The sequence below is a fragment of the Phocoena phocoena genome, chromosome 4 (assembly GCF_963924675.1).
Source record: "Phocoena phocoena chromosome 4, mPhoPho1.1, whole genome shotgun sequence".
NCBI classification, from domain to species: Eukaryota; Metazoa; Chordata; class Mammalia; order Artiodactyla; family Phocoenidae; genus Phocoena; species Phocoena phocoena.
In genome coordinates, this window is record NC_089222.1 from 74,775,517 (window position 1) to 74,801,409 (window position 25,893).

The 25,893-nt window shown below is 36.8% G+C and overlaps 1 protein-coding gene across 3 annotated transcripts in view; it reads left to right on the plus strand.

The window, feature by feature from the left end:
- LRCH3 (leucine rich repeats and calponin homology domain containing 3) overlaps window positions 1–25,415 on the plus strand; it is a 112,822-nt gene extending 87,407 nt beyond the window's left edge. The window contains exons 14-21 of one of the 3 annotated variants that reach the window (XM_065876052.1): window positions 357–410; window positions 5,089–5,160; window positions 8,860–8,908; window positions 9,758–9,865; window positions 11,387–11,505; window positions 12,122–12,259; window positions 18,686–18,763; window positions 25,290–25,415. In XM_065876052.1, the coding sequence (XP_065732124.1) occupies window positions 357–410; window positions 5,089–5,160; window positions 8,860–8,908; window positions 9,758–9,865; window positions 11,387–11,505; window positions 12,122–12,259; window positions 18,686–18,763; window positions 25,290–25,415 (744 nt within the window). The remainder of the gene's footprint in view (window positions 1–356; window positions 411–5,088; window positions 5,161–8,859; window positions 8,909–9,757; window positions 9,866–11,386; window positions 11,506–12,121; window positions 12,260–18,685; window positions 18,764–25,289) is intronic. The other 2 variants (XM_065876054.1, XM_065876053.1) reach the window with 2 other exon arrangements.
- The last annotated feature ends 478 nt before the right edge of the window (window positions 25,416–25,893 follow it).

Consider the following 25,893-nt stretch of genomic DNA (forward strand, 5'->3'; position numbering starts at 1 on the left):
TCATGGGTTTATTGTTTTGAATTTGTCACTAGCTCACTAAATGACCACAAATTCTTTATGTTACTGCTACATCTTCAGCTTTCTCTTCTCAGAACAGAGAATAATTCCTATTCCCCTCCTTGCTTTAGAAAGTTTTTATGCAATAAGATCAAGTTCTTTGGGAGAAAATCGTTACTCAGAAACAACTTATTAGCTATTTTAATGCATGAATTCTGAATGATTGTGAATGTGGTCCTGTATGTCAGCATCTTCGCAAGTATGTGTTAATATGTCTCTTTGCTTGTGTATTTGTGAAACTCGTCATGTGTGTGCATAGCTTGTTTTTGACATTGCTTCATTTTTCTCCACCTCTCCAGTGTCCCTTCCCATCCAGAAGGTCTCAGCACACTGATGATAGTGCCTTGTTAGTGGTAAGAACCTTGCACAAAATGGAATTTTACATTGCTTTGTCTAGAGATTTGGGGAATAGCTACTGTACTTTTCATTCTGAATTGATCTAAATACCATAAAACATGATGAGCATCATTACTAAATGCTTTACAAATAGCTAGAACTGTCTCCCTACATTACTTTTCATGATTTACCCAGTGTTCCAAGTGTTCTGCAGATATGATTCAAATATCTTTGTTAGTGTTTCCAAAAGTAAAACATTTGCATTGAGAACCATATTGGCTTTGTATGTGTGTTTGGAGGAGAGGGAATAATATATTCGTCTTTTAAATGTTTCTAATTCCAGGTGAACTTTATTAATCACTGTTTTGTCTTATAAGTCACCTGTATGATGAATGGTTCCCTTACTTCATGATGCTAATTATACAAATGTATATTTGGCATCCTATTTTATTATCTGTTTTAACCTACTGAAAATCCCAAACTTTGAGATCCCATTTTATATCTTAAACTCAGGGAAACATTAACTTGGAATGCTGTCTACTGATCTTTTTTTTTTTTTTTTGCGCGGGCCTCTCACTGTTGTGGCCTCTCCCGCTGCAGAGCAGAGGCTCCGGACGCGCAGGCTCAGCGGCCATGGCTCACAGGCCCAGCCACTCCGTGGCATGTGGGATCTTCCTGGACCGGGGCACGAACCTGTGTCCCCTGCATCGGCAGGCAGACTCTCAACCACTGCACCACCAGGGAAGCCCCACTACTGATCATTTTTAATATTAGTTTACTTTTTTTTTTAATTTTGTATTTGATTTTATTGGACACATGCAAATTTAGAAGATACATTAAAACACACTGGTTTACTTTTATTGCCTGTTTCATCAGCTGAAAATGAGTATAACTTCAGAGCTTTATTGAGAGTCTTACTTCTGTCAGCTTTGCAAGAGAATTCTAACCATGTACATAATTGCTTTTCCCATCATGTTTTATGTTATTTTTTTCACCATAGTATTGAAAACTAGCAATTCAAAAGCCTATTGTCTGTAGCAATTCCTGTCTTAGGAGCTAGTAACTGCCGCCATTGTGCATACTACTGCATGAACTGCATACTTGAGCATGAGATTTCTATTACATAAACTTTCATTGTCAGAATTTCTGTGTTCTGTAATCATCATTTCCTTTAAGATGGCTAAAGCACATTTTAACTGGCAGTCTTATAAAGAAATAAGCCTCTGGAGTTTTAGTCAAAGTTAATTGGCATGAGAAGCAAATAACAATTTAATGTAGAAAAATATTGAGAGCCTATGGTGATCCAGACACTTTACCAGAATTATCCCATTCACTCCTCACAGCAGCCTTAAGAACTAAGGTTAAACTTATCACCATTTTACAAATGATTACTGAGGCACAGAATGTTTTGTCCAGAATGTGACTTCTCCAAGGTCACAGCTAGTAAGTACAAGGCTGGGTTCAAATCTAGATCCAGGTGACTTGAGAACGTGCATGAACACTGTGCTATATTGCCTCCCGTACTGTAATTGAAAACACTTTGAAACACTTTAGGAAACTGAAGATGAGATTTAATAACACATATAGTAAGTGCTGAATGCCCAGGCGTTTCTGTGAAGGAAAAAGTGGAATTTGGAAAAACAATAAAATCCCCTTAGCGTGAAATTTGTAATTTCAACTATTTTCAAAATACATACACTTATATTTTACTTAACAGTATTCATGTCTGGCCTAAATTAGACGGCCTTTAAAAACAAGAACCATGTCTCACATATTTTTGCATGCCAGATAGTGTCCAACATGTATTACAAAAATAGTCATTTTTAAAATCATACCTCTGATCTTCTCAAAACTACTTTTCAGTGGCTTCATATAGTAGAATAAAGTCCATATACTTTTTTTTTAGATTTATTATTTATTTTTTTAATTTTTTTGGCTGCGTCAGGTCTTAGTTGCAGCATGTGAGCTTCTCTCTAGTTGTGGCGTGAGCGTTTTCTCTTCTCTAGCTGTGGCGCGCAGACTCCAGAACACATGGGCTCTGTAGTTGTGGTGCGCAGGTTCCAGAGCCTGTGGACTCTGTGGTTTGCAGCACACAGGCTCTCTCGTTGAGGTGCGTGAGCTCAGTAGCTGTGGTGTGCAGATTTAGTTGCCCCGCGGCATGTGGAATCTTAGTTCCCCGACCAGGGATTGAACTAGTGTCCCCTGCACTGGAAAGCAGATTCTTTACCACTGGACCACCAGGGAAGTTCCAAAATCCATATACTTCTTAACACAGCTTACAAACCCTTTAGAGTAGGTTCCAAACTTCTTAACATGGCCTATAAGCTCCTGTGTACTCTGGGTACTATGTATCTCTCATCTCTGGGGTCATGCTATATCAGCATTTTTTCAGCTCTGAAAATATGGCAAGCCCTTTCCCACCTCAGGATCTTTGCAAATGCTCCTCCCTCTGCATGGAATGCCTCTCATTCCCTGCATATACCCCTTAGTTAATTCCTACTGATCTATCTGGTATCAGCTTAAATGTCACACCCTTAAAATGGCTTTTCTGCAACACCCCTACCCCCAAATCAAATTTGTCTCCACTGTTTTTCTTTTTTTCTTCATAGCACTTTTAGGTGGGTGTTTATTGTTTTGTATCTTCCCCTCTCCCCCATCCCCAATAGACTACTAGACTGTAAGCTTCATGGGCACAGGGATATTCTCTGTTGCACTTACCTATGTATACTCAATCCCTACCATAATTCCTGGGATATATTAGTTGCTTAATAAATAATTCCTGAGTGAATAATTCCTGATGTATGCTGTATATCTAATAATTGCTCATTAGGGGAGTTCCCTGGTGGTCTAGTGGTTAGGATTTGGCGTTTTCACTGCAGTGGCCCCAGTTCAATCCCTGGTTGGGGAGCTGAGAATCCCACAAGCTGTATGGTGTGGCCAAAATAAAAAAAATAAAAAAATCACAATCAGAAAAAAAAATCTCAAAAAAAATTGTTTCAAGATAAGTTCTGATGATATAGCAAGTAAATGTTGGATTTGATTTAAAGACTTTGAAATATGGAATTTGAAATAACTGTTGGTAATGTTTAATATCAGTTACACTAACATTCTCTTAGGATTGCCCTTCAGGCTTCTGTTGCTTTCATATATGTCCCATATGTATCTACATCCCATCTCTAGATACTAGAAAGGATCTAGGCTCATTTCACTTCCTCTTCCTTCCATCCATTTTCCTTCTTTGCCAGCATAGTGGCTTTTAGCCTTTTTTTTTTTTTTTTTTTGCGGTACGCGGGCCTCTCACTGTTGTGGCCTCTCCCGTTGTGGAGCACAGGCTCCGGGCGCACAGGCTCAGCGGCCATGGCTCACAGGCCCAGCCGCTTAGCGGCATGTGGGATCCTCCCAGACCGGGGCACGAACCCGTGTCCCCTGCATCGGCAGGCGGACTCTCAACCACTGCGCCACCAGGGAAGCCCTAGCCTTTTTATATTTGAGATTGACAGTAATTCAAGTCCATTTGATCGTAAGGAGGCCCAGGAAATCTAAACAGGTGAAGGCATATACAATGTAAGACTGCTGTCACAGCCTTGTTCTTTGGTACATTTCTTTCCTCACTTTCTTCTGCCTTAAGATAATGTTGCAGTGTGTGTTACATGCTTTGTTTTACACACACGAAAAAGACGTTGCTATCTATCAACTCATTAAAAATATAGTTGTATTTATTATATTGACCATCCTACTCACCTTTTCCTAAACACCACATGTGTTCTTGTTCATTTATCCCATGATTCAGGTATTTGTGATTGTAGTTTAAATTTTTAAAAATTATTTAACTTATAAAGACTTTAATATCTTTAAGCCTTTGGCATTTTTTAATAGATACAATCTTACCCAACGCCCTTTGTGAAAGTTTTGTCTTCTCTGATTTCCACTCCCCACCAAATGAAAAAATTGTCATGTTTTGAGCAGCTTTTATCTGTAATAAAAATTCTGTACAATGGATTCTAACATTCTAAATGTCTCTAATTATATCTCTAATATATCTAACTAGTTTTATGTAGGCTGGTGAAAGGATAAAGGATTCAAAGAAAAGGAAAATTGTACTTAACTTATCAGAGGTCATTTGGACTTTTACAGAAGCAGAAATGAAATTTTGGTTCATCCTTAAGGTGTGATGCAAAATCCTCATGTCCTGGCTTCTCACATCAGAGCCATTAAACTGAATTATAATAAATCTAATTTGGATTAATATTGAAAAGATGTTGCTTTTATTCATGCCAATTCTGATCAGTTAAAATGAGCTCTTTGACTGGATTTGTTTCCCCTGTCATAGGAACAGCACAGGACTCATTTGTTTCTAAGGCTATTTTGCTAAAAAAATTTGATGTACTCGGTTTTATTTCTATATAAAATCATGTTTAATAAGTCATGCCTTTCATTTCTTGATTAATGTGGTATGAGGTATTGAAATAATTTGAATTAAACAGGTGGAAAACTGTGTTTAATAAATTATAGGGTTTTTCCCCCCAACTATTCTCTTTCTGCCCTATCAATATCTTAGTAAACCATTTGAAAGTTTGTCAGTGACCTTTCCTTTTCTAATTTTACTGACAAGATCTGCCTGCCTGCCTGCCTGTCTGACGTTTTGCTAACATAAATGCTGCCTTCTGTTTCTTCTCTTTCTCTTTTGCAATTTAGTCGCTGTCAGGTGTGAATCAAGTGGGCTGTGCTGCTACCCTGCCTCATTCTTCTGCCTTCAGGCCTCTTAAGGTATATCTTGTTATTGTAATTTACCAGGAACTTTGAGGAGGGGATTTGCCCGGGAGGTCTTAAATTTCCCAATGGATTGGTCTAACAACAGTCTGAAATCTAGAATTGTATGAAATATAACTAAGCTTATGAAGCTAAGTTTAACATTAATTTCACTTGAAATTTTTTGGCAGTTTTATTATGCCAGAAACATAGAGCCTTTGTTAATTCTTTATATTGAGATTTTTGTTTGAAATGTCCTTCTAATTTTCTTATCAAAGGGTTGGGGGTTTTTTGTCATGAGTTACTATGTTACTTTGGTTAATATATGATATTGAGTTAACTCTGTTGTCTAATGTGCATGCGAAATAATTTGAGTATCAGTCCCCCAAAGTGTCACTGCCAAAACCCTATTACAGTAGAGGTCAGCAAGCTATGGTCCCTAGGCCACCTGTTTCTGTAAATAATTTTAGTGACATACAGCCACGCCCATTTGTCTATGGCTGCTTTTGCACTTAAAAGCAGAGTAGGAATAGTTACAATGGAGATCACATGGCCTGGAAGTCTAAATTAAAAACCTGTGGTATTTTATTTTTTAAAGACCTCTAGGGATGGTAATTCCATACTTATTATCATATGATACCTAAGAAATGATTCATAATCCTGACTGTCAACAAGGTCCTCTCCTTGTCTAACTTATATCTGTCCTCCTGTGGTTTACACCTATTTCTTCTTTTCTTTCCAGAGTGGAGATTTTCTAGTTACTTAGCAGTCCTTATGTGGAGAATCTTTATATTTGAAAACTATTATGATGCCACCCGTGTCTTCTCCGTAAATAAGCTTTGGCCCTTTTATGTGCCTTTCCTAGCCTGTTTGTCCTTATGAACTTTCACAAGTTCTCTGCCCTCCATTTTGGCTTCACAGTTCCCAACTAGAAATATATCCCTCATTAGAGCCCACGTAGTACTGAGCATGAAACAAGGGTTATTCACGTCTTATGCTGAGCATTAGGTTGGCTTTTTCCATTTTGGTATTCATTTTGCTGTGTATCCATTATAATTCTCAGATGTTTTAGTTATATTCCTAAATGATAATTAATTTCTAAACTTTGTATCTTTTGTTTTCCTAAATATTTAATTTTGCTTTTCGAACATTTAAAATTTTCTAATTTCCCGGAATATTTTCAAATTCTTGCATCATGTCCTTCTAAATGCTGACCCCAACTTTATAACATCTGTAAACCTGATAAACCTTCTCTCTGGTTATTATTGAAGCTACACATACCTGGATGACACCTGATAAAACTTTATAATTCTCTTCTATATTAACCTTTTGCTAGCCTTTCTCAGCTAGGTTCGTTATTTGAACTACAAAGAAAATTATTTGAGGGACTGTTTTCAAAATTTTTTCAAGGAAGGTATATAACTAGTACCATTCTAGGTATATAGGAGAAAAGTTAATTCGTTACACTCAGTGGATACCTTAGGGCATTGGGGCTTATCCTCCCCTAGAACTTTAGTTGAGTAAGGCCAAATCTGAATGTGCCAGAAGTTGTGTAATGTCTAACATTCTTCCTGTCAGACCTGCTGCACTGTCAAATGATTAGTTTAAAAATATTTATTCTTTATTTTTTGGTATCTCAGTTACTCTGCAGCAGGTATATACTATATTTAGGCATGATTTTATTTCTTTTGTCGCTTAACTAGGCACTAAAAGTTGACTTTGTATCAGTTTCCATTTTTTGCTCTCCAGTTCTCCAAAAGTTCTCAGATACACCAGTCAATGGCCTCAGCGTGATTTGAACTAATTATTTCAGTATCCTAGAATGTAAGCAGTTAGATTTATAGTTTGAATAAAAATATATTTTTAAAATCACCATTTTGTAAGTCCCCTCTTTTCTGGCTTTGTTTTTCATTACACCCAACTGTATGTTATCTTTTGGTATTTCTGGAGGTAGAGAACATTTGCTGCCATTCAGTGGAATGTGTTTCAGCTCTTCCTTCTAATCTAATAGAGTTGTCTAATAACTTTATTGTTTATTCCTAAATATGTTAAAGTTTCTAGTCTATCTCACTGTAATAGGTCTTTTTAAATTAAAAATTTTTTTCCTCTGTATCTGGAATAATCTCTACTTTTTATGTTTTTCTGTTTGTACCATTGGTCCTAGCTTTCTCCTTCCTACCTCATCTTCCTTGAAAATAAGGATAGTATTTTGTCTCGTTGGCCCATTTATTCCTTTTACTAGTGCCTGTTGCTCTTATTTTAAATTAAATTTGTTATTTAAATTTTCATTTCTTCTCAGCATCCTAAACTTAGTTTATTGGCATCTTTAAACTTGATGAACATGTTGTCTTTTTCACTAATGAAGATGTAATACATTGCTTCACTCAGGAGCGCAGCTTACTTTTTAAGTCTTAATTCTCGGTCTAAGAGTATCAAACCAAGGAAACATTACCACAGAATTGTCTTTCAGATCAGTCCAAGAATTTTCTCAACAGCATGGCTTCTGTTTATTTACTTATTTATAGCAGTTAAAATTTCCTGTCATCATTAATCTCACCTGACCCAACTCCAACTTCAGATAAAAGATTTCTGAAAATATTGAAAACCAAAAGGGAGAAAAAAAACATGGGAGTGTGTATGTGTGTGTGTATTTGTGTGTGTGTTTTAAAGTCATTCTGTTCAAAAATGTGTCTCAGTTATCATAAATTATTGAGTACAACTCAATGGTTATTGAATATAACTAGCTATCAAGGCCTGAAAACTTGTTGTTATTCTAGCTTTTCTTGATTCTACTCCTCTGCCAAGTCTTCAATATTTTTAACCCAGCTAACCAACGCTTCCTTTTAAATTAGCTTAACTCCGTTCCCTTTTTTTAGGTACACTCTATACCAGTTGAGCTAGTTCTTCCTTCTTTTTTACAGTTCCTTTGGTCAATAAATTAAAAACATCTTGGATTCAAATACTGGTCTCGAAATACAACTATCATCTTTAAATACCTCATTTCCTAACTGAAATGAAGAAACCTTCATCACTCTTTCTTAAAACATTACTCAAGGAGGGGGGTAGGAATACTTCAGAAAGTATGCCAGAAAAATACTATTATAAAATAAAATTTTATTCTCTTCTATACATTCCCCAATAAAATTTTCTGCCTTAGGATGATTTCATTTTTCACAGTCATAGGAAAGGCCTGTTATATAATAGGACTATCTTTAGAGAATGCATTACATAAATCTTATATTCTCTAGAACTAAATAAAGTTTGGCCTTGGGGGGGTGGTGGGATGAATTGGAAGATTGGGATTGACATATATACACTATTGATACTACGTATAAAATAGATAACTAATGAGAACCTACTGTATAGCACAGGAAACTCTACTCAGTGCTTTGTGGTGACCTAAATGAGAAGGAAATCCAAAAAAGAGGGGATATATGTATACATATAGTTGATTTACTTTGCTGTACAGTAGAAACTAACACGACATTGTAAAGCAACTGTACTCCAATAAAAATTAATTTTATAAAAACTTTGGCCTTAAAAAATATTCAGAATTATTATACAAATTCTCATTTCTAGACTTAATTTTGGAGGAGAGTTGCATGTTTTTTTTCTTTTATTGATATAATCCCAAATGTGGAAAGAGGTACTTTCCATAAATGTGGAAAGTACCTCTTCTTGAGTAATAATAATTGATGTATCTATATTTCTCCACAGAATGATCACAGATCTAATGCTATATCAAGTTCACCTACAACAGAAACAGGTAATAGACACAAAAGTGCAATTAACCACTTCCCAATTATAATTCTTTACCAGGATTTTCCTGATAAATTGCTCCTTAGATGGCTGTGGCTTCCTTTTCTGAAATGAGAAATCAGGCACAAAATTGGGAACTCTGCACATTTTTCACTTTTTAATTCAACTAGTCGTTCAACCACTCAGCCATTTGATATGAAAAGATGAGCAAGAGCTAGCAGGGCTGTAGGTTTGCAAGAGACTATATTTAATATATTAACATTCATTTTGCCTTTATTGAATACCAAAAGTAACATGACAATTAAAAATACATACAAACAGGGATTTCCCTGGTAGTGTAGTGGTTAGGATTCCAGGCTTTTACTGCCATGGCCTAGGTTCAATCCCTTGTTGGGAAACTGAGATCCCACAAGCTGTGCAGCCTGGACCCCCAAAAAATAAGAATAAAAATACATACAAGCAGCCCTCCCACTTTCAGGGTTACTTTTCTTTTCTTCTTTTTTTAAGTATTTATTTATTTGGCTGCTCCAGGTCTGAGTTGCGGCATGTGGGATTTTTAGTTGCGGTATGCAGGATATTTTAGTTGTGGCATGCGGGATCTAGTTCCCTGACCAGGGATCGAACCTGGGCCCCTGCATTGGGAGCGTGGAGTCTTAACCTTTAGCTCATGAGGGAAGTCCTGGAGGTTACTTTTCTATACCAGATTTTCTATTAATAAAATTATCATTTTATATCATTGCAATATTTAACTTTTTTCTTCATTTGCCATTTATTGAACTTTTGTCATGTGTCTGTTATTATATTTAATTTTTTTCCATCTTCTTTAATCTTATTTTGCTTTTCCATGCTGATTCAGTTCATCATTCCCCTGCATATTCTTTTCCTGCTGCTATTCAGAGAAACCAGGCCCAGCGCCCTGAAAGCTTCCTTTTCAGAGGAGCTGTCAGGGCAGAAACAAATAAAGGTAGGTGGCAGTGCTAAAAGGGGCATTGGGGGGGCTTGGGGGATGGTGGTTATACAATGACATTATACATTACATGCTTTTAAACTTCTACCCTGGGAATTCCCTGGCAGGCCAGTGGTTAGGACCCTGCGCGGTCACTGCCAGGGCCCTGGTTCAACTCTGAGTCAGGGAACTAAGATCCCGCAAGCTGCACGGTGAGGCCAGACAAACAAACAAATAAATAAATAAACTTCTACCCTGAGATGTCACCAAGGCAAAAGTTTTAAACTCTGCGTTTGTCTGTGATCTCACTGATATTAAAGGAAGAGAATCTTAATCTTGTTTGAATTCATTTTGGTCAGAAAGTTGCTCAGTACCACCTAAAAGCAGGTTATAGTGTTTGAACAAAAAAATTACTCTTTCAGGGCTTCAGGGAATGTCCCTTCTCTCTGTAGTATGCTCTTTTTCAGATTTTTCTGTTGGTAAAAGCTGTTTTCTGTGTTGTTAAAGAAATGAATCAGTAATTTAAAAAAAACCAAACTATTTAGTCTCATGGTTTTTAGTTAATGTGGCAAATTTCTGCCTGACCCCCAAAGAAGTTACCTAGAAGTGGAAACAGACATTTCACTCTCAAAATAACTATTTTTAACATAACTGATAGATACACTCACAGTGAGATTTAAACTCAAACCAGAGATGCACTGCTGGTGGGATTGTTAATTAGCATGGAAAACTGTTTACATTATCTGCTAATGGTGAACCCTTGTATATCCTATGACTAGCAATTTTGCTTTCTGAAATATGTACACATCTGTACCAAAAGATATGTCCAAATTATTCATAGCAACATTATTCATAATAGCCCCAAACTGAATGTCCATCAACAATAGAATGGATAAATAATTGTGTATATTTGTACAATGGGATACTAAATAAGCAATGAAAATGAACACATTAATATACATAACAACGTGGATAAATCTTATAATGTTGATCAAAAGAAGCCAAACATAAAAACATACACACATATAATACGGTTTTATATGTAGAAAGTTCAAAAATGGACAAAACTAATCTGTGGTGTTAGAAGCCAGGAGGTACATAGTTAGAACCTGTGGTACTAGAAATAACTGTTAGGTACTGATACTGATGGGTAGGGAACATGAGAGGGTCTCCTGGGTGTTGGTAATGTTGCATTTATTGACTTGCTTGTGTCTGCTTTGTGATGATAATTTATTCAGCTGTTTGCTTATGATTTGTCTAATTTTTGGAATGCAATATTTTTCAATAGAAACGTTTTTAAATGGATGTAATCAAACACACAAAGTAGTTGAGCCAAATGGGTAATGGACATTTGGTAGTTTTTATACTATTCTCCCTATTATTGTGCATATTTTTAAATTTCCATAATAAAAACTTTCTTTAAAAGGTCACTCCAGAAGTAGAAAGTGCTGTACTTTCAAAGAAACTGTGATCAGGTGGATCTGAGTATTTTTGCGGCACTGGCAGTCACTTTCTATCTTACGTACCAATATTTTTTAGGTCATGCGTCACCCCTTCTTTCATCTTCTGCACCTACCGCTGACTTTAAAGATCCGGTAACAAGACAGAATTCAAGACAGAGAGAAGAAGAGCTGGAATTAATAGATCAACTACGGAAAGTATGTACATTGCCTTTGAATTACATTTTTCAGTGATACTGGTGTAGCCCATAATCCTGGCATCACTTGTTCATTTGACTTATAATTTTTAATAGAATCAACAAGTGTCCATTGTGTGCTGTGATGCCCATTGTGTGATGAATTTTTTCACTTGTTTACTAGGAGAATGAGATGGGTTATTCCATAAAGCTCAACCCCTGACCCTACTCATTTAAAATTTTTTTCTGCCTCATGATTTAAAGAAATCTTGTTAGAGTAATAATAATTCATATGTATGTACACATATACATATATTGATACATACCACACTTACATCATACGTAGTGTTTATTTTAAAATTGGATCTAGTTGTTTTTTGTTTTTTAGTCAGAAAATTGTAAATGAATTCTGTTGTGGAACTTTGCAGCACTGTCGCCTGGCTGCCATACATATGTATATATATATGATCTCCTTAAGTTATTGACTTAGGATAGAAAGATAAAATAGAGATTGTGGTACTTAAGTTATTTGCTTTTTAACTTGATTTCTAATTAAAAATATTCCATTGTGACTCCATTATGTCCTGTGTGTCAGCCACTCTTGAATTAATATATTTCACATTTTCCTGTTCTTTTAGCATATTGAGTACCGGTTAAAAGTATCTCTGCCTTGTGATCTTGGAGCAGCTCTAACCGATGGTGTTGTTCTTTGCCATTTGGCCAATCATGTGCGGCCTCGATCTGTCCCAAGCATTCACGTTCCCTCACCAGCTGTAGTAAGTTTATAATGCTTAAAAAAAAGTTGGCTCTTCATCAGACATTTGTTAAGTACAGAGGCGGGCACTGTGCAGAATGCTAAGGGTACAAATATGAATAGAGTCCAGCCCCTGCCTTCCGGGTCTCACTTATACTAGAGAAAAAGTAGGCATGCAAACAATAACTTACAGCTGTGTGTGATGTTATAAAAGAGGTATGTAAGAAGTGTGCTATCGGAATACGAAAAAGGGGCCACTTCAACTCTGTCTGGAAAGTTCAGGAAAGCCTTCCCAGAGGAGGTAAAATTTGAACTAATTCTTGATGTATGAGTAGGAATTTGCCAGCAGTACAGAGAGGGAGAACAGCATTCTGGGCATAGTATTTCTAGACTAAAAAGCTAAGGAAGATCATGGCATATTCAAGGATTTCTTAAGTTGTTCAGAATAGATCATTCACAAGGTGTTGGTGTAAATGGCAGAGGATGTAGCTAGAGAGGTAAGCTAAGGGCCATGTGACAAGGGCCTCATGTCCCATGTCAGGGAGATAGAAGTTTATCTTAGTGTAGACAATCAGGAAACACAGAAAGAATTTGAGAGGAATAATGTGATTATAATTGCAGTTTAGAATGATGAATATTTCAGGGGTAGAAGTGACATGATTGAGGGACCAACCTCAGGTGGAAAATGAGGCAGAATATGCATTCAAGATGGCTGGCAGGTTTTTTTTAGACTGCTGGTTAGATATGGACATCAGTATCAGGATGGCAACCCACAAGAGAAAGAGCAAGTTTTAGATGAACACAACTCTCCTTTTTCTTCCTTCAAAATTTTAAAATATTTTTTCCATTCTTTTTTATTTATTTACTTGGCTGCATCAGGTCTTCGTTGCAGCACACAAGATCTTTATTGCAGCAGGCGGCTCTTTCATCGTGGCAGGGGTTCTCTTCATTGCAGGCTTCTTTCTAGTTGTGGCGTGTGGGCTCAGTAGTTGCGGCGCACACCTTCAAGTTTTTATTAAGATTTCAAACCTTCAGAAAAACTGAAAGAATAACACAAAGAATACCCTTAAAGCCTCCACCTAGAGCTGACATTCATTGCATCTTGCCATCTTGCTTTGTCTATATTTATGCGTGTTCATGTGTGTGTGTATTTTAACTGCACCATTTAAAAGTTGGAGATATTATAACACCTTACCCCCTAAATATTATTGAGAATTTTCCTAGGCCACCTTGCTCTTACCCATAGCCTGAAGCCAGGGATGAACAATGTGGTGGCTGAGCCCTGTTCCTCAAGGTGGGAGTGTGATGTGATTCATTCACAGGGCTCCCTGTGGGATCGGGCTGAAACTGAGAAGGGACAGCTCTGAGCCCTTAGCAGCCAGCAGGGAGTCGGGGTAGGAAATGAGGATGGATGCACAGGCTAAGTAAAGAGACATTCGGTGAGGCGCCAATAGCATCCACAAGTTATATTCAGATTTCCCCAGTTGTTCCAAGAATATCTTACATGGCTGCTCTGCTCCTCTCCCCTCACTAGCATGCACACACAACAGGATGTAATCAGGGTTTCCACATTGCATTTGATTATTATTTGATGTTGTGACAGCTCTTTTGATGAGTCTGAATGGATATTGTGCATCTGTAACATGCTTAGCAGTGTCTAACCTTTTCAAAGGTTTTGCCCTCGTCTCATTTTCTGGTCATTTGTTGTTATTTAGCACATACTTCCTGGTGCAAATCCTTTACTCAAATTGCAGTTGTATCTAGGCCTATAGATTGCCACTCTGGACATTCATCTTGCTGCCTCCCCAGATGCAAATCATTTAAGCCTCCCAAGGACCTTTGATTCTAATTATAAAAGCTGCTTTGTTACCAAGGTCCCAAGAGGCTGATATGCCCCTTTCCCCTCTAGCATATCCAAAAACAGAGTCATGCATTTGCTTCTAAAGAAAATAGGTAGCCATTTTTTATTTAGTGACCTCAGAAAGCAGGCATTCAGCTTTGTGTAGAAAAGGCAGAGAGGAACAGTAGCACTACCAAATTAACTATGCCCCCAAAGACTTGAAAGACTTGGTTTTGCTCCTAAAGGTGGTGATTAAGAGAACAGGAATTGACATGCTATTTGGCAATGTCAGAAGGGGAAGGGCTTATTCATACTTTGCATTCTTCCCAGTTTCTATCAACTGAATTAAGAAAAATAAATTTTTTTAGTAATAAAAAAAGACAAATCTATCATTCTTCATTTTCAGGGGAAATACTTAGGAAGTAGCAAGGAGCTCATGTAGAAAGTGGAATATGAGAGCAAGGGTGATTGAAGTTCTTTATCTTCATCAACCAAACATAGTGCCTTTCATTTAAGAATGTAAAATATTTACATACAGGAAAAATAGAACTATTTTATCAATGTTAAACCACTTAGAGACATAAAACACATGGACCTTCTTGTCAAAGAAACATGATATAACATGAAATTAGAGCATTTAAAACTTGCTAATGAAATCAACAACAACATTTAGTCATATTTATTGAGCAGCTAGTCAGTGGTAGGCATTCTGAATAGGATGAAAGGTACAGAGATGAGTTACAAGTGGTCCATTCTCTCAAGAACATGAATTCCTCTTAAAAAGTAAAATAAATAAAAGGTCTTTCCTGAAATAGTATCCTCGACACTTAAAAGCAAGTAGGCCTGGGGCTTCCCTGGTGGTGCAGTGGTTGAGAGTCCGCCTGATGATGCAGGGGACACAGGTTCGTGCCCTGGTCCGGGAAGATCCCACATGCCGCGGAGCGGCTGGGCCCGTGAGCCATGGCCGCTGAGCCTGTGCGTCCAGAGCCTGTGCTCCACAATGGGAGAGGCCACAATAGTGAGAGGCCCATGTACCGCAAAAAAAAAAAGCAAGTAGGCCTACTAAATAAAATTGTTTAAGAGGATATCTTTTGGGTTAATAAATGACCTATAAAGTTGAGAAACACCTCAGTATGTAAAACTTCCCAAATTCTAACATTTGGGGGTGGAAAAATGGACTTTGAGTCAACCAGATGAAAACCATCCAGTATTTTAATTAAAAGCAAAAAAAAAAAAAAATCCTCGCTTTTAAATTATGATACTGATTATTATGAATAAGTCAATATTGCTTTAATAGGGATACTGTTACAGTACTAGATTTCAGTATAAATATTTATTATCTATTTTTCCTTCATACTGAATTGCTCTCCCTCATATTAGACTATTTCTCCCCTTATTTTGTTCTTCTGACCATACAGAGAGCTTTGTAACTTACTTTCTTAGAGATTTTTCCTGATGAGAATATAAAATTAAAGCCAAATACAAATGAAAAACCGTAGCAGTTTCTCTGTGGCTACATTAACACATAGTGATTTATTGTAATTCTTTGAAAACCTGCTAATTAGATCTGAGTGTAACTTAAAAAACACTTTCATGATGTACTGTGTGAACCAGGCTTTTTCCCCCCCGGTTCAAGAAATGATCCCTCATTGTAAGGGGAGGTCATAAGTCCAGGTATTTCGAAAGAAACTCAGAAGGGCTCTTGTGCTTGGAACCATTAGGTTATAATTTATCTTTCTTTGTTATTTGGGGAGGATCTATGATGTATGATAAACTGCTGTTTGGTTGTTCAATAGGCATAGGTTTTAAGTAGTACAGTTCACATTGTTAGAAGTGCACTATTGAATCATATAAAAAAATCATTACAAATATTGTGATGTGACAACTCTTTGAAAGAACCATATCACCAAGGAAGATGACCTGAAAAAATGCTGAATCATTTCAATTTTCAAATAGCAAAATCATTTATTTCTTGTTCCTTTCAGTCTAGTTCCTTTCCTCTTGCTGAAATTATTTACTTTCTTCCCCAAAAACCCACATAAGATTTCTTATTCAGATCGGGCTGTACATTACAGAAATGAAACAGGCTCTACATGGCTATCCAAAACCATGTTTTATGTCATCCGAAGTTCTGGAAAAGCTTTTGGGGATAGCAGGTTCCTCTGATATTTGACTTAAGGCAAAATCATGAGTCCTTCTACACTCCAGAGTGATAGGGAGTCTACACCCCTGGGTCCTTTTAACTAGCCATTCCATTGGACACATACAGAGCGGGGATGTGTAGCCTGGGATTCATGCACTCCTAGGGCTTCCAGCACTCGTTGAACTCCCTAAAATTGTATGCATGTGTATTCTTCCAAAGAGTAGATTCACAGCTTTCATCAGACTGGGATTTAGACAAATGCTAAGAGAAGGAATAACTGGAGACAGATGATGGTTCCCCACTCCATTTCCCCTTCATCAGTCAGAAATCTGCTCTTTGTAGGGGAAATCTCAAAGGAATCTTTTTATTCTACTCCTTAACCCCCGACCCACACACATTTAGGGTGCTAGTACTCCTCATAGAGATAATGCTGAGTTGGACCCCAGGATCACTATTCTGAGCTTTCTTTTCTTTTTGTCTGAGATGGTGGTGACTCTTGGACCAGTTTCTTACTTAGCAACACGAACTCTATCTTTTTATCCTTTCTTTTGCACAGAAGGAAACTTGTTTTTCTGCCTATGCAGTAAGACCTATTTCACTCTGTCCTTCCAGCATCTAAGGGAGATGTTTCAGAAATGTAGGGGTCCTTCTTTCATAGAACAAAATGCCCAGGTCCCCTTCTTTTGTTAGAGTCTCACATTCATGATCCACCTGTGCACACGACGCCCCTAGCCTTCTCTCCCAAACTCAGATCAAGATCCTGGTCTGCTTAGCTAAGGTCCCTTCAGAATAAGGGAAGCTAGTTGCATTGATTCTGCTTCCATTTCTACTGGTATATGGAGAGGGGTTTCTAGCTAATGAAAAATTCTTCTAAGTGAAAAGCAGTTGTCCTATGTTTTCTTTGCCCAGTTTCTCTTAAAGTTAAGCCCATGTCCCAATAGCTTTCGCCACAGTGACTTTCCTATTACGCCTCAATTCACCTTACCTCCCTCTTAACTAGCAAGGAGTTAAAACCACAGCATCAATCCTACCGTGAACACCCGCTCTTTCACATGTAAAAAGTCTAAGAGAAGGAGCCCAGCTCCAGCGTGAATTAGCAAGTGTGAACCCCTATAATTGTTCTTCTCCTTCTGTTAAGAAGATTCTGATTCTATTTATGTTTCACATTTGGGGTTTTTTTTTTTACTTTTTTACCTCAGTTATAGAAGAACTTGGCATAGGCAAGAAGGGGTGTTCTCCATGGAAACCTGTTATCTTCTTTCTAGACTTAATTTTTGAAAGCTTTTCACTTTGAAATTTTAAAATTATTATTACTCTCCTTCCATCTCAGTTGTTGCCTTTTATAAAACTTTTATGATAAAGCCAATCCTAGTGTCTGCTAGGTTTCTCAGGCCAAGATTATAGTACGTTCAACCATTACTATGTAGTTATCTTGTTTCCCGTCTTCTTGGCAACAGTATGATATTCCGTCTTTGAAGAAAACCCAGATATTCACAAGTGAAACCGTTTTTTTTCTAGAGATGGTACAGGCTTTCATCTGCTTTGTAAAAACCATAGGTCAGATTTCCTGCAAATGTTTGGCTTCCATGCCTGATACTTAAACCAACAGATGAATTTGAACAATTGAGTTTGTTAATCACTTTGGGAAATGAGATTCAGATTTCTTTCTTACATGATAACCCACTTGGCAAAAAATTTTATCACTTTAGGTCATGTGATACAACTATGTTCTAGTCATCAGAGATCTTTTCAGAAAAGCAAGCTTACTAGTTAGTGACTAGGGGAATTTCCTATGGGAAATTTTCACCCTTTGGAAAATGGTTCTTTAATCCAATCTTTTAAAATTCAGATGTTTAAAAAATTTTAAATATAACCATTGAGTAGAGACATGATGCATCTGCAACGTATTTATGAGCAAAGGCCATTGTTTTTTAATTATTATTACTGTTTTCTTTAAAAGACTGAAAGGAAATGAACCAAAGTGTTAATAACTGTGATTATATTTGAATGACTGAGCTGTGGGTAATTAATTTTCTTGTTATTCCTCCAAATTTTCTTTGGTGTATATTGCTTTAATGTGGAAAAAAATTAAATCATCCTCCTAAAATTTCTCTATTTAGCACTTGCCTTACAAAAATCAAAGCCCAATGTCTAAAGTAGGGGGTGGCAAACTATGGGCCACAGGCCAGTACCTATTTTTGTAAATAAAGTTTTATTAGAACACAGTCACTCTTATTTGTTTATATATTGTCTGTGGTTGCTTTCAAGCTCTTAGCAGGTTTGAGTAGTTGCAACAGATCATATGGCCGTGAGGCCTAACATCTTTATTATCTGATTCTTTAAGAAAAAGTTTGCTGACCCTCTGGTCTAAAACATTCAGTTTATGAAGCAGATGGCAAGAGTGTTTTTAGTTAGCAAATTTTTTTAAACTTTGCTAATAACACCATGTTTTCTTTCCTTTGCAGCCTAAATTAACAATGGCAAAATGCAGACGAAATGTGGAGAATTTCCTCGAAGCCTGCAGAAAAATTGGTGTACCTCAGGTAATAAATTTATCATATTTTATGTTGCTAAATAAATGTGGGTATTATTTTCTTAAAATCTTTTAGAAATGCAGGTATCTAAAATCTTATAGGGTGGTTCTGAGCTAAGTTGATAATTACTAACATGATTTTGTGTTACTAGAGTCAGTCATTATATTTTGAGCAGTTTCCCTTAATTATTTCCAAGGACCAAGCAAAGAAATCATATACACATGAATTTCAATATGTTGTAGTAAGTAATTAATGCTAAGTAATCAAAAATAGTTATTCTGATATTTTCCTAAATACCCCCACTTGCTGATTGACTTGTGTACAACTTCATACACAGTAGAGTCTGTGCTTCAGAACAAGTGCATCTCAGACTAAGAATGCTTCAGTTGGCTTCAGTTTTTTAACACTTGCTTTAATGCTTTTAAAAAATGTTTATTTTGAAATAATTTTAGGCTTTGCGAAATGTTGCAAAAATATCATAGAGAGATACTGTATACACTTCACCTAGGTTCCTGGACTGTTAACATCTAACATAAATGTAAACATAGTATGTCATTCAAACTAATAAACACATAGACAGTGCTGTTGACTAAATTGCAGACTTTATTCAGATTTACCAGTTTTCCACTAAGCTCTTTGGAACTGAACACACAAGAGGCCATTTCTAGTCACTTGTCCTGCTGTTGAGATTTTTTGCCTCCAGATTCCTCAGTTAGAGCTTTATTGCCCTTTAATAGTACAAATAGTTAAACTTTTACCCTTTAAAAAACAATTATGTTAAGTGTGGCACTCTTAAAAAATATTATATGTAGTGACATATATAGATAAATTTAAAGAAATAAAAACTGGTGCCATTTGATACTTTTTTCATTAACTACAACCATTACAGTTCTTGTCACCATATTTTGTCCAACGTTCAAGGAGAAAAACATGATACTTTTCTATCGCCTTCTTAATTAGCTGTCAGAAACCCGGTATTGGCCCCTGGACTCAACAAGTCCACTATTTCTCTCAAAGTTAAGCCCTTGTCCCAAGGGCTTTTCCTGACAATGACTCATTTTACCCAGTTCACCATTCCTCTTTTTAACTAACGTGAGTTGAGAAGGTCAAAGCATCATTTGTCCAATGAACACCTTTCCCTTTCAGCTCTTTCACAAAGTGGAAGGGAGCCCAGCTCCACAGAGCAGCTGCACTAGACAGTGTTAATTCCCATGAGTGTTTTTTCTCCTTTTATTAAGTAGATTGTGATTCTACTACTTATTTTTTACTTTTTTCTTTTGCATTTTTTTAAGCTGAGTTATCAAATAACTGAAATTTATATTTAGTGGTAGTTACAAAGGATCTTTTTTGTTCCTGTGGACAAATTCAAAGCAAATGTATTGCCTTTATATCATATTGTTTTCTGAAGGCTCATCATCTCTTTTAGAACTAACCATTTTTAAACATATTGAGAGCATTAATAAGGTTTCTAGATAAATAGCATACATTTCTCCATATTAAACAGGCAGGTTCTAATATTCACATGTACACTCTAACATTCAGTGTTTCCCTTATGCCTACTTGAGATGATCCTACCTGACCATCACAAGCATGCCCAGTACCTGCCCCAGTTCCATAACAGTGTCTTTGAACAAGAGAATGTGGCATGGGTTGGTGCAGGTAATGGGACCAGAGGAAAAATATGAGTGATTAAAAAGAGGCACCACATACCTAGAGAGAAGAGTGCTGAAAACGGCCCCACACGGCAAGACGTGCTGGCACACTTAGCCTATGTCAAACCTGTAAAGGACTTCTTACAGTCATTGTACATGTACTCTGGGCTTTACAGAACTGTCATCTGTCTCAGATTTAAAGTCTATACACTGAAATTCTTTTAGAATATAACCACCATCAGTCAACAATATCAAAAACAGTGCGCCTTTTAAAGCATGCATTTTATTCCACCATTTGCCAAGCAATGGTTAACAGTATTTATTTGAAGGCAGGAGATAGAAAAAATACAATTTTAAAAGACTGGGTACTAAAAAAAAAGGCTGGGTATTTTTCCAGGGTGGCTTTAGACTGGAGTTCTTGACACATTCTCCTTCCCCTCCCTTTCCCCTACCAGAAAGAGTAAATGGACATTCCACATGGGCCACCTCTTCCTTCTCCACTCCTGCCTTCCACCCAAGTCTCACCACCACCATCACTAACACTTTTAGATGGGTTCCTGTTATGCTGCTACTTCTGCTAAAACAGTTGATCATTTGCCTAAAACAAAATGAAGGAAAATGAATAAATACAAACTCGTAGGTTTAAACTAGCATTCTCAGGTCCCTCTGCCATGGGAGGGAAGAAGAAACCTATACCTCTTCTTCTTCCTTTGTTCTCCCCTACTTCTGGGCATTATGACCTTTACTTAAACATGACCACCTGCTTTGTTTCACTTGTAAATAAAATCAGGGCTGTAATAATGATCACTTTTGAAAACAGATAACATAAAACTTAATATTGAAAAATTTGTCAGATCTTCTGTCCAGAAAACATATATAAAGGTGAATGATTTCCCTTCTCAGTATAACTTTTTAAATGTTTACAAGTTAAATTATGAATGAAACACTGAAGAATAAAGTGATTGTTAAAAACCTCCAATAAGGTTGGGCATATGGATAGTCTCTTTATTATTATACTTTTATTAAATATATGTTACAGTCAAAAAACTATAGTTGGTGATAAAAACTTCTGAGTCCAATATCTTATGTTCTGGAGTTATTATATGTTACGTGTGAAAGAATATTTTCCTGTTATCAAGTCCAGTAATGCTTTTATTTAATTTCTTAATCTGTGAACTGGAGGGTTTGGATGATCTCTAAGGCCCATTACAACTCTAGATTTATTTTGTACAATTAGTAAACAAGACTTAGTTAAGATGGACTTGATTTTTAGAGGAATACCAAGTCATTCAGTACACCTGACTTCCAGGTAATAAATTTCCCCTGATTATTATGCTTTCTTCATTCTTTGAACCTTCTTGACTCACCTGGCTTTCTCCAAAAACTTCCCTCTCCTCAGCCCACCCCCAGGTTTTGTCCTTGCTTTCTGGCCTATTTTTTGTTAATAGGGAAGAATGAGTCGAGAAAGAGGTTGCCTCACCCACTCAACCACTCTCAGGCCTCACATAACCCTAAGTCAGCATCCACCTCTGTTCATTTTATCCTGAATGTTCATACTAACCACCAACAATTTTATTCTGCTATTTAGTAGTAAAATCAAGCTGAGAACATAGAGGATTCTTTGTGGTTTTGTTTTTCAGCATTTTGATTCATCATAATAAAAAATGTTATGGGATATGTTTCTTTGAATATGACTGAGATGATCATATTGAATTCTATACTCAAATCTGTGTTTCTGATCCACTGACTTTATTTTTCTGTTTTCCTTTCCTGCTCACACTTTGGACAGGACAATCTTTGTTCCCCTTCTGACATCCTTCAGCTAAACCTCAGCGTAAAAAGAACTGTTGAAACACTACTTTCTCTTGGGGCACATTCAGAAGAATCCAGTTTTGTCTCTCTATCTATCCAGCTTTTGGGTTTTGTGGCATTTTATTGTACTTTAATGTTAACTCTCTGTATGCTTTATTACTGGATCTTCCCCCTCTAGCCGAAAGTGCATTCCAGTGATTTTTCCACCTCATTCCTGTGCTTGGTAAAGGAGGTTTGTTTCTCATTCAAAAGTATTTACATATGTGCTTTTTTTTTAATTGGTTAGCCATCAAAGAGCTAACCAATAAAGGAGATAACTTCTTTCCTCGTGTGTCCAGATGAGCAGCTCATCACATTAGGAAGCATTTATGATTGCTAACAAAGAGCAGAAAGACCAGTATATTTTCTTCTGCTCATTTGTCCATTCTCCTGGCCTATATGTGGCCTTGTTTCTCTTATCATAAATGCTGAGCAGGGCCTACTAATACAATCCTGAGCCTGTTGTTAGAATATGACTTAGGACTTTATTTCCAAATGGCATAATAAAATTTCCATCTGGCCTTCTTTCCATGCCTCAATACAACTGAAGTGTTGAAATTGTGAGAAGTATTAAAATTATGAGTTGCTGAACTTTTCAACAGCTGTTCATGAGGAAACAGTTGTACCCCTTCTGTTCTGGGGAGCATCTGGTCACTTAGATCTCTGCATTGAGCTGTGCCCTGAAATCCTGAAATCTGTCTTTATTGGTAGGCACAAGTCCACCTAATAAGCATCTGCTCTCTGGACATCTGGAAGGCACTGGCCATTTAATCCTAATAATTTTAATTTGATCAGAATGTTCAGTCCAAAGATAATGTAGGTTCCCTAGATTGCTATTCTGAGCCCATTGTGTACATTGGAAACAGTACACAAGCAAATTATCTGGAGCTGACCTTTCAGGGGTAGGCACCTGTCTGCACATTTATTATGTTTGTTATCTTTAACTTCACTTCTAGAATCCTATTTAGAATTTAAAATTGGAATTTATGTAATTGCCAGTATATTTGAACCATCTTAATAGGTGAACTTATATTTGATAGGCTGTTGAGGAGATTTTATCTGAACAGTAGCAGGTAAAGAATTAGGCAGCAATCTCTGTTCTGTACCCAAGGTGATGAATGCCTCTTTCAGAATGCTTAGTATATTAGCTGCTAGCCTTAATGCTTGAAAGTACTTTATAATTGCATTCAGATTCTGGTTCTCATAAATAGTGTTTCTGAACATTCAGGAATCTCTGAACTCTGTTAAGAAAATTGGACAGCTGAACTCATGTATGAAGGAAGATTGTGAGGAACCATATCATGTTGTAGAAGTCAATCTGAGGATCTGATTGCTTTGGTTTTCTTTCATATTAAATGGGAAAATTATTTAACACATTAAAAACATTTTATTTTTAATGCTGAAACATTGAACACTGTGTTGAAAACAGCAGTAGTGCCTTTTGGAGTTGGGGGGAGGTTTTTTTTTGTTTTTAAGATGTCTCTGAGTCAGAGATCATTCAGTTTTGTGAAGTTCTGTCCCTTTAAAAAAACACATGGTGTTTTATGTGGTTTTGGGGGAGTAGTGGTGCATTCTCTTCAGAACAGAGTTCGCTCTAAGCCAGCTAGAAGGTAAATGTGCATCTGGAAAGCATAAGCCACTGAGGGAATGTGTAAGCCACGGGCTTATGGGTCGCAGGGCACCCCTGGAAACGGAGATCAAGGAATCGGCCTCAGAGGAAATATGTTTCCCTCCAGAGTAAAACACCCTGCAGGTTCATTTTAAGTATAGTTAATCTGTACTTCAATTGTACTCAGAAGATTTATACAAAGTTGCTAGTTTCTTAAGATCAAAAGATTCCATTTACCTTGTTTTATCAAGGTAAGTATTAAATAAAAAGAAAGTGATTAAGAAGCACAAGTACCAATAACGGTTCATAAAACATACTTGTTATATTTTTTATTGCAACTGGTTTTGTAAAACTTCCTAATAATATATTAAGTGCCAATGAAAAGCTGAGAAAAATCCAGTTATCTTCTTTAATAAGTATGTATAGTCTTTTTCAGTAGAACCAGAATTCCACTTTCATTCAAGAGTAACCTCTTCTTTCATCTAATCAATGATAGATGTTATTCTTATGATATGCCTTTTTGTCTTACAAGAAAGGATTAACCAAACACATTAATGAGGTAATAAACAAGATAGAAGTAATTTAACTTGCTTAAGCAAACATGTAAATGCTTTTCAAATATATGTTAATTAATGTGTTCCTGACTAAGCTCACATCATAGTTCTCCAGCATAATTTAATCCATTAAAAACCTTAAATACCAAGATATAAAATACTTTTTCAAATATGATTTCTTTATTTAAGTTCTGTAATTCAAGTTTTTAAGTAACTCAAACTGGGCCTTCCGTGAATTATCCAGTGTAGGGGACATTTTCTCAAATACTTCTAAATCTCAAGGATATACTTCAGTTTCTTCCCGTGATCCCTGCCTGGTCTGAGAACCCTGATTTTCATAGTCAGGACTATAACGTAGAGAGCATTCCTCTCTCATGCAGTCTGAGTTATGGCATGAAACTATCTTGCATTCCTATGGTTTGTAATTTCCAAAGCACTTTCTCCTACAATGTTATATCTTTAGGCTTCAGCCATCCGGTAACTTGGAACTGTTTTTCTATTTTCACCTGCCTCATTTTACTGATCTGCATTGCTCTTTTATTTATCAGGGGTGAAGGGTGCTGCTTTTACTCCATAGTAGTATGTTTATCTTCTGTTGTATGTAAAAGTGTATGTAACTTGTCCATTTTCTCATATTCAAAATGATCTGGATGTACTTTTAGATGTATTAATAAAAAAAAAAGTGACGAGTGTCAGGTACCATCTCTGTAACTCATATTAACAGAGGTCAGATTCTCAGGTACTGACTTCTCGTATCTCAGTTCATTATTATGAGGGAGAGAAGAGATGCTTATTTTTTCTTTTCAGTTCTGTGATGTTCATCCTCTTTTCTCTTCTGTTTGTTTTTATGTTACATTGTCCCATTTCAGGAGCAATTATGTTTGCCTCTCCACATTTTAGAAGAGAAAGGTTTGAGCCAGGTTGCGCTGACGGTCCAGGCTCTCCTGGAACTTGCCCCGCCCAAGCAGCAGCAGCACCAGTTATCTGCTGTGTAAGGACTCCCAGCACCGTGGGCGTTGGCCTGGCCAAAACGAAACAGGACAGCGTGACTGCTGCTGTGAGCCATCTGCTTAACAAAGCGCTTATGTGTTCTTGAAAGGGACTGTTTCCATGATTCCTAACAGGAATATTTTGCTTCATTTCTCCATTTTAGGGGAGGTTATATCCATTTGCATTGAATTGTTTATGAAGACACGGTTGGTTTTCACAAATGAAACTTAATTCTGTCATTATTGAGAACCCAACACTGAAGCCTAACCTGGCTGTGCTTTTCTAGAGAGTAGGCTCTTTCACATACTGAAAACTATCTTCTCAGAAGGATATTTGTCTCTCTTGAAGGCACAGCCATGCTGTTATCTTTCCCTGTTTTCAAGCCCTCTGGAATCCACTAGTTTCTAAACGTGCTTGTTCATTAGAATCTCCTGGAGAATTTGTTAAAGTACAGATTCTCGGTTGGTCTAGAGTGAGGCCTGG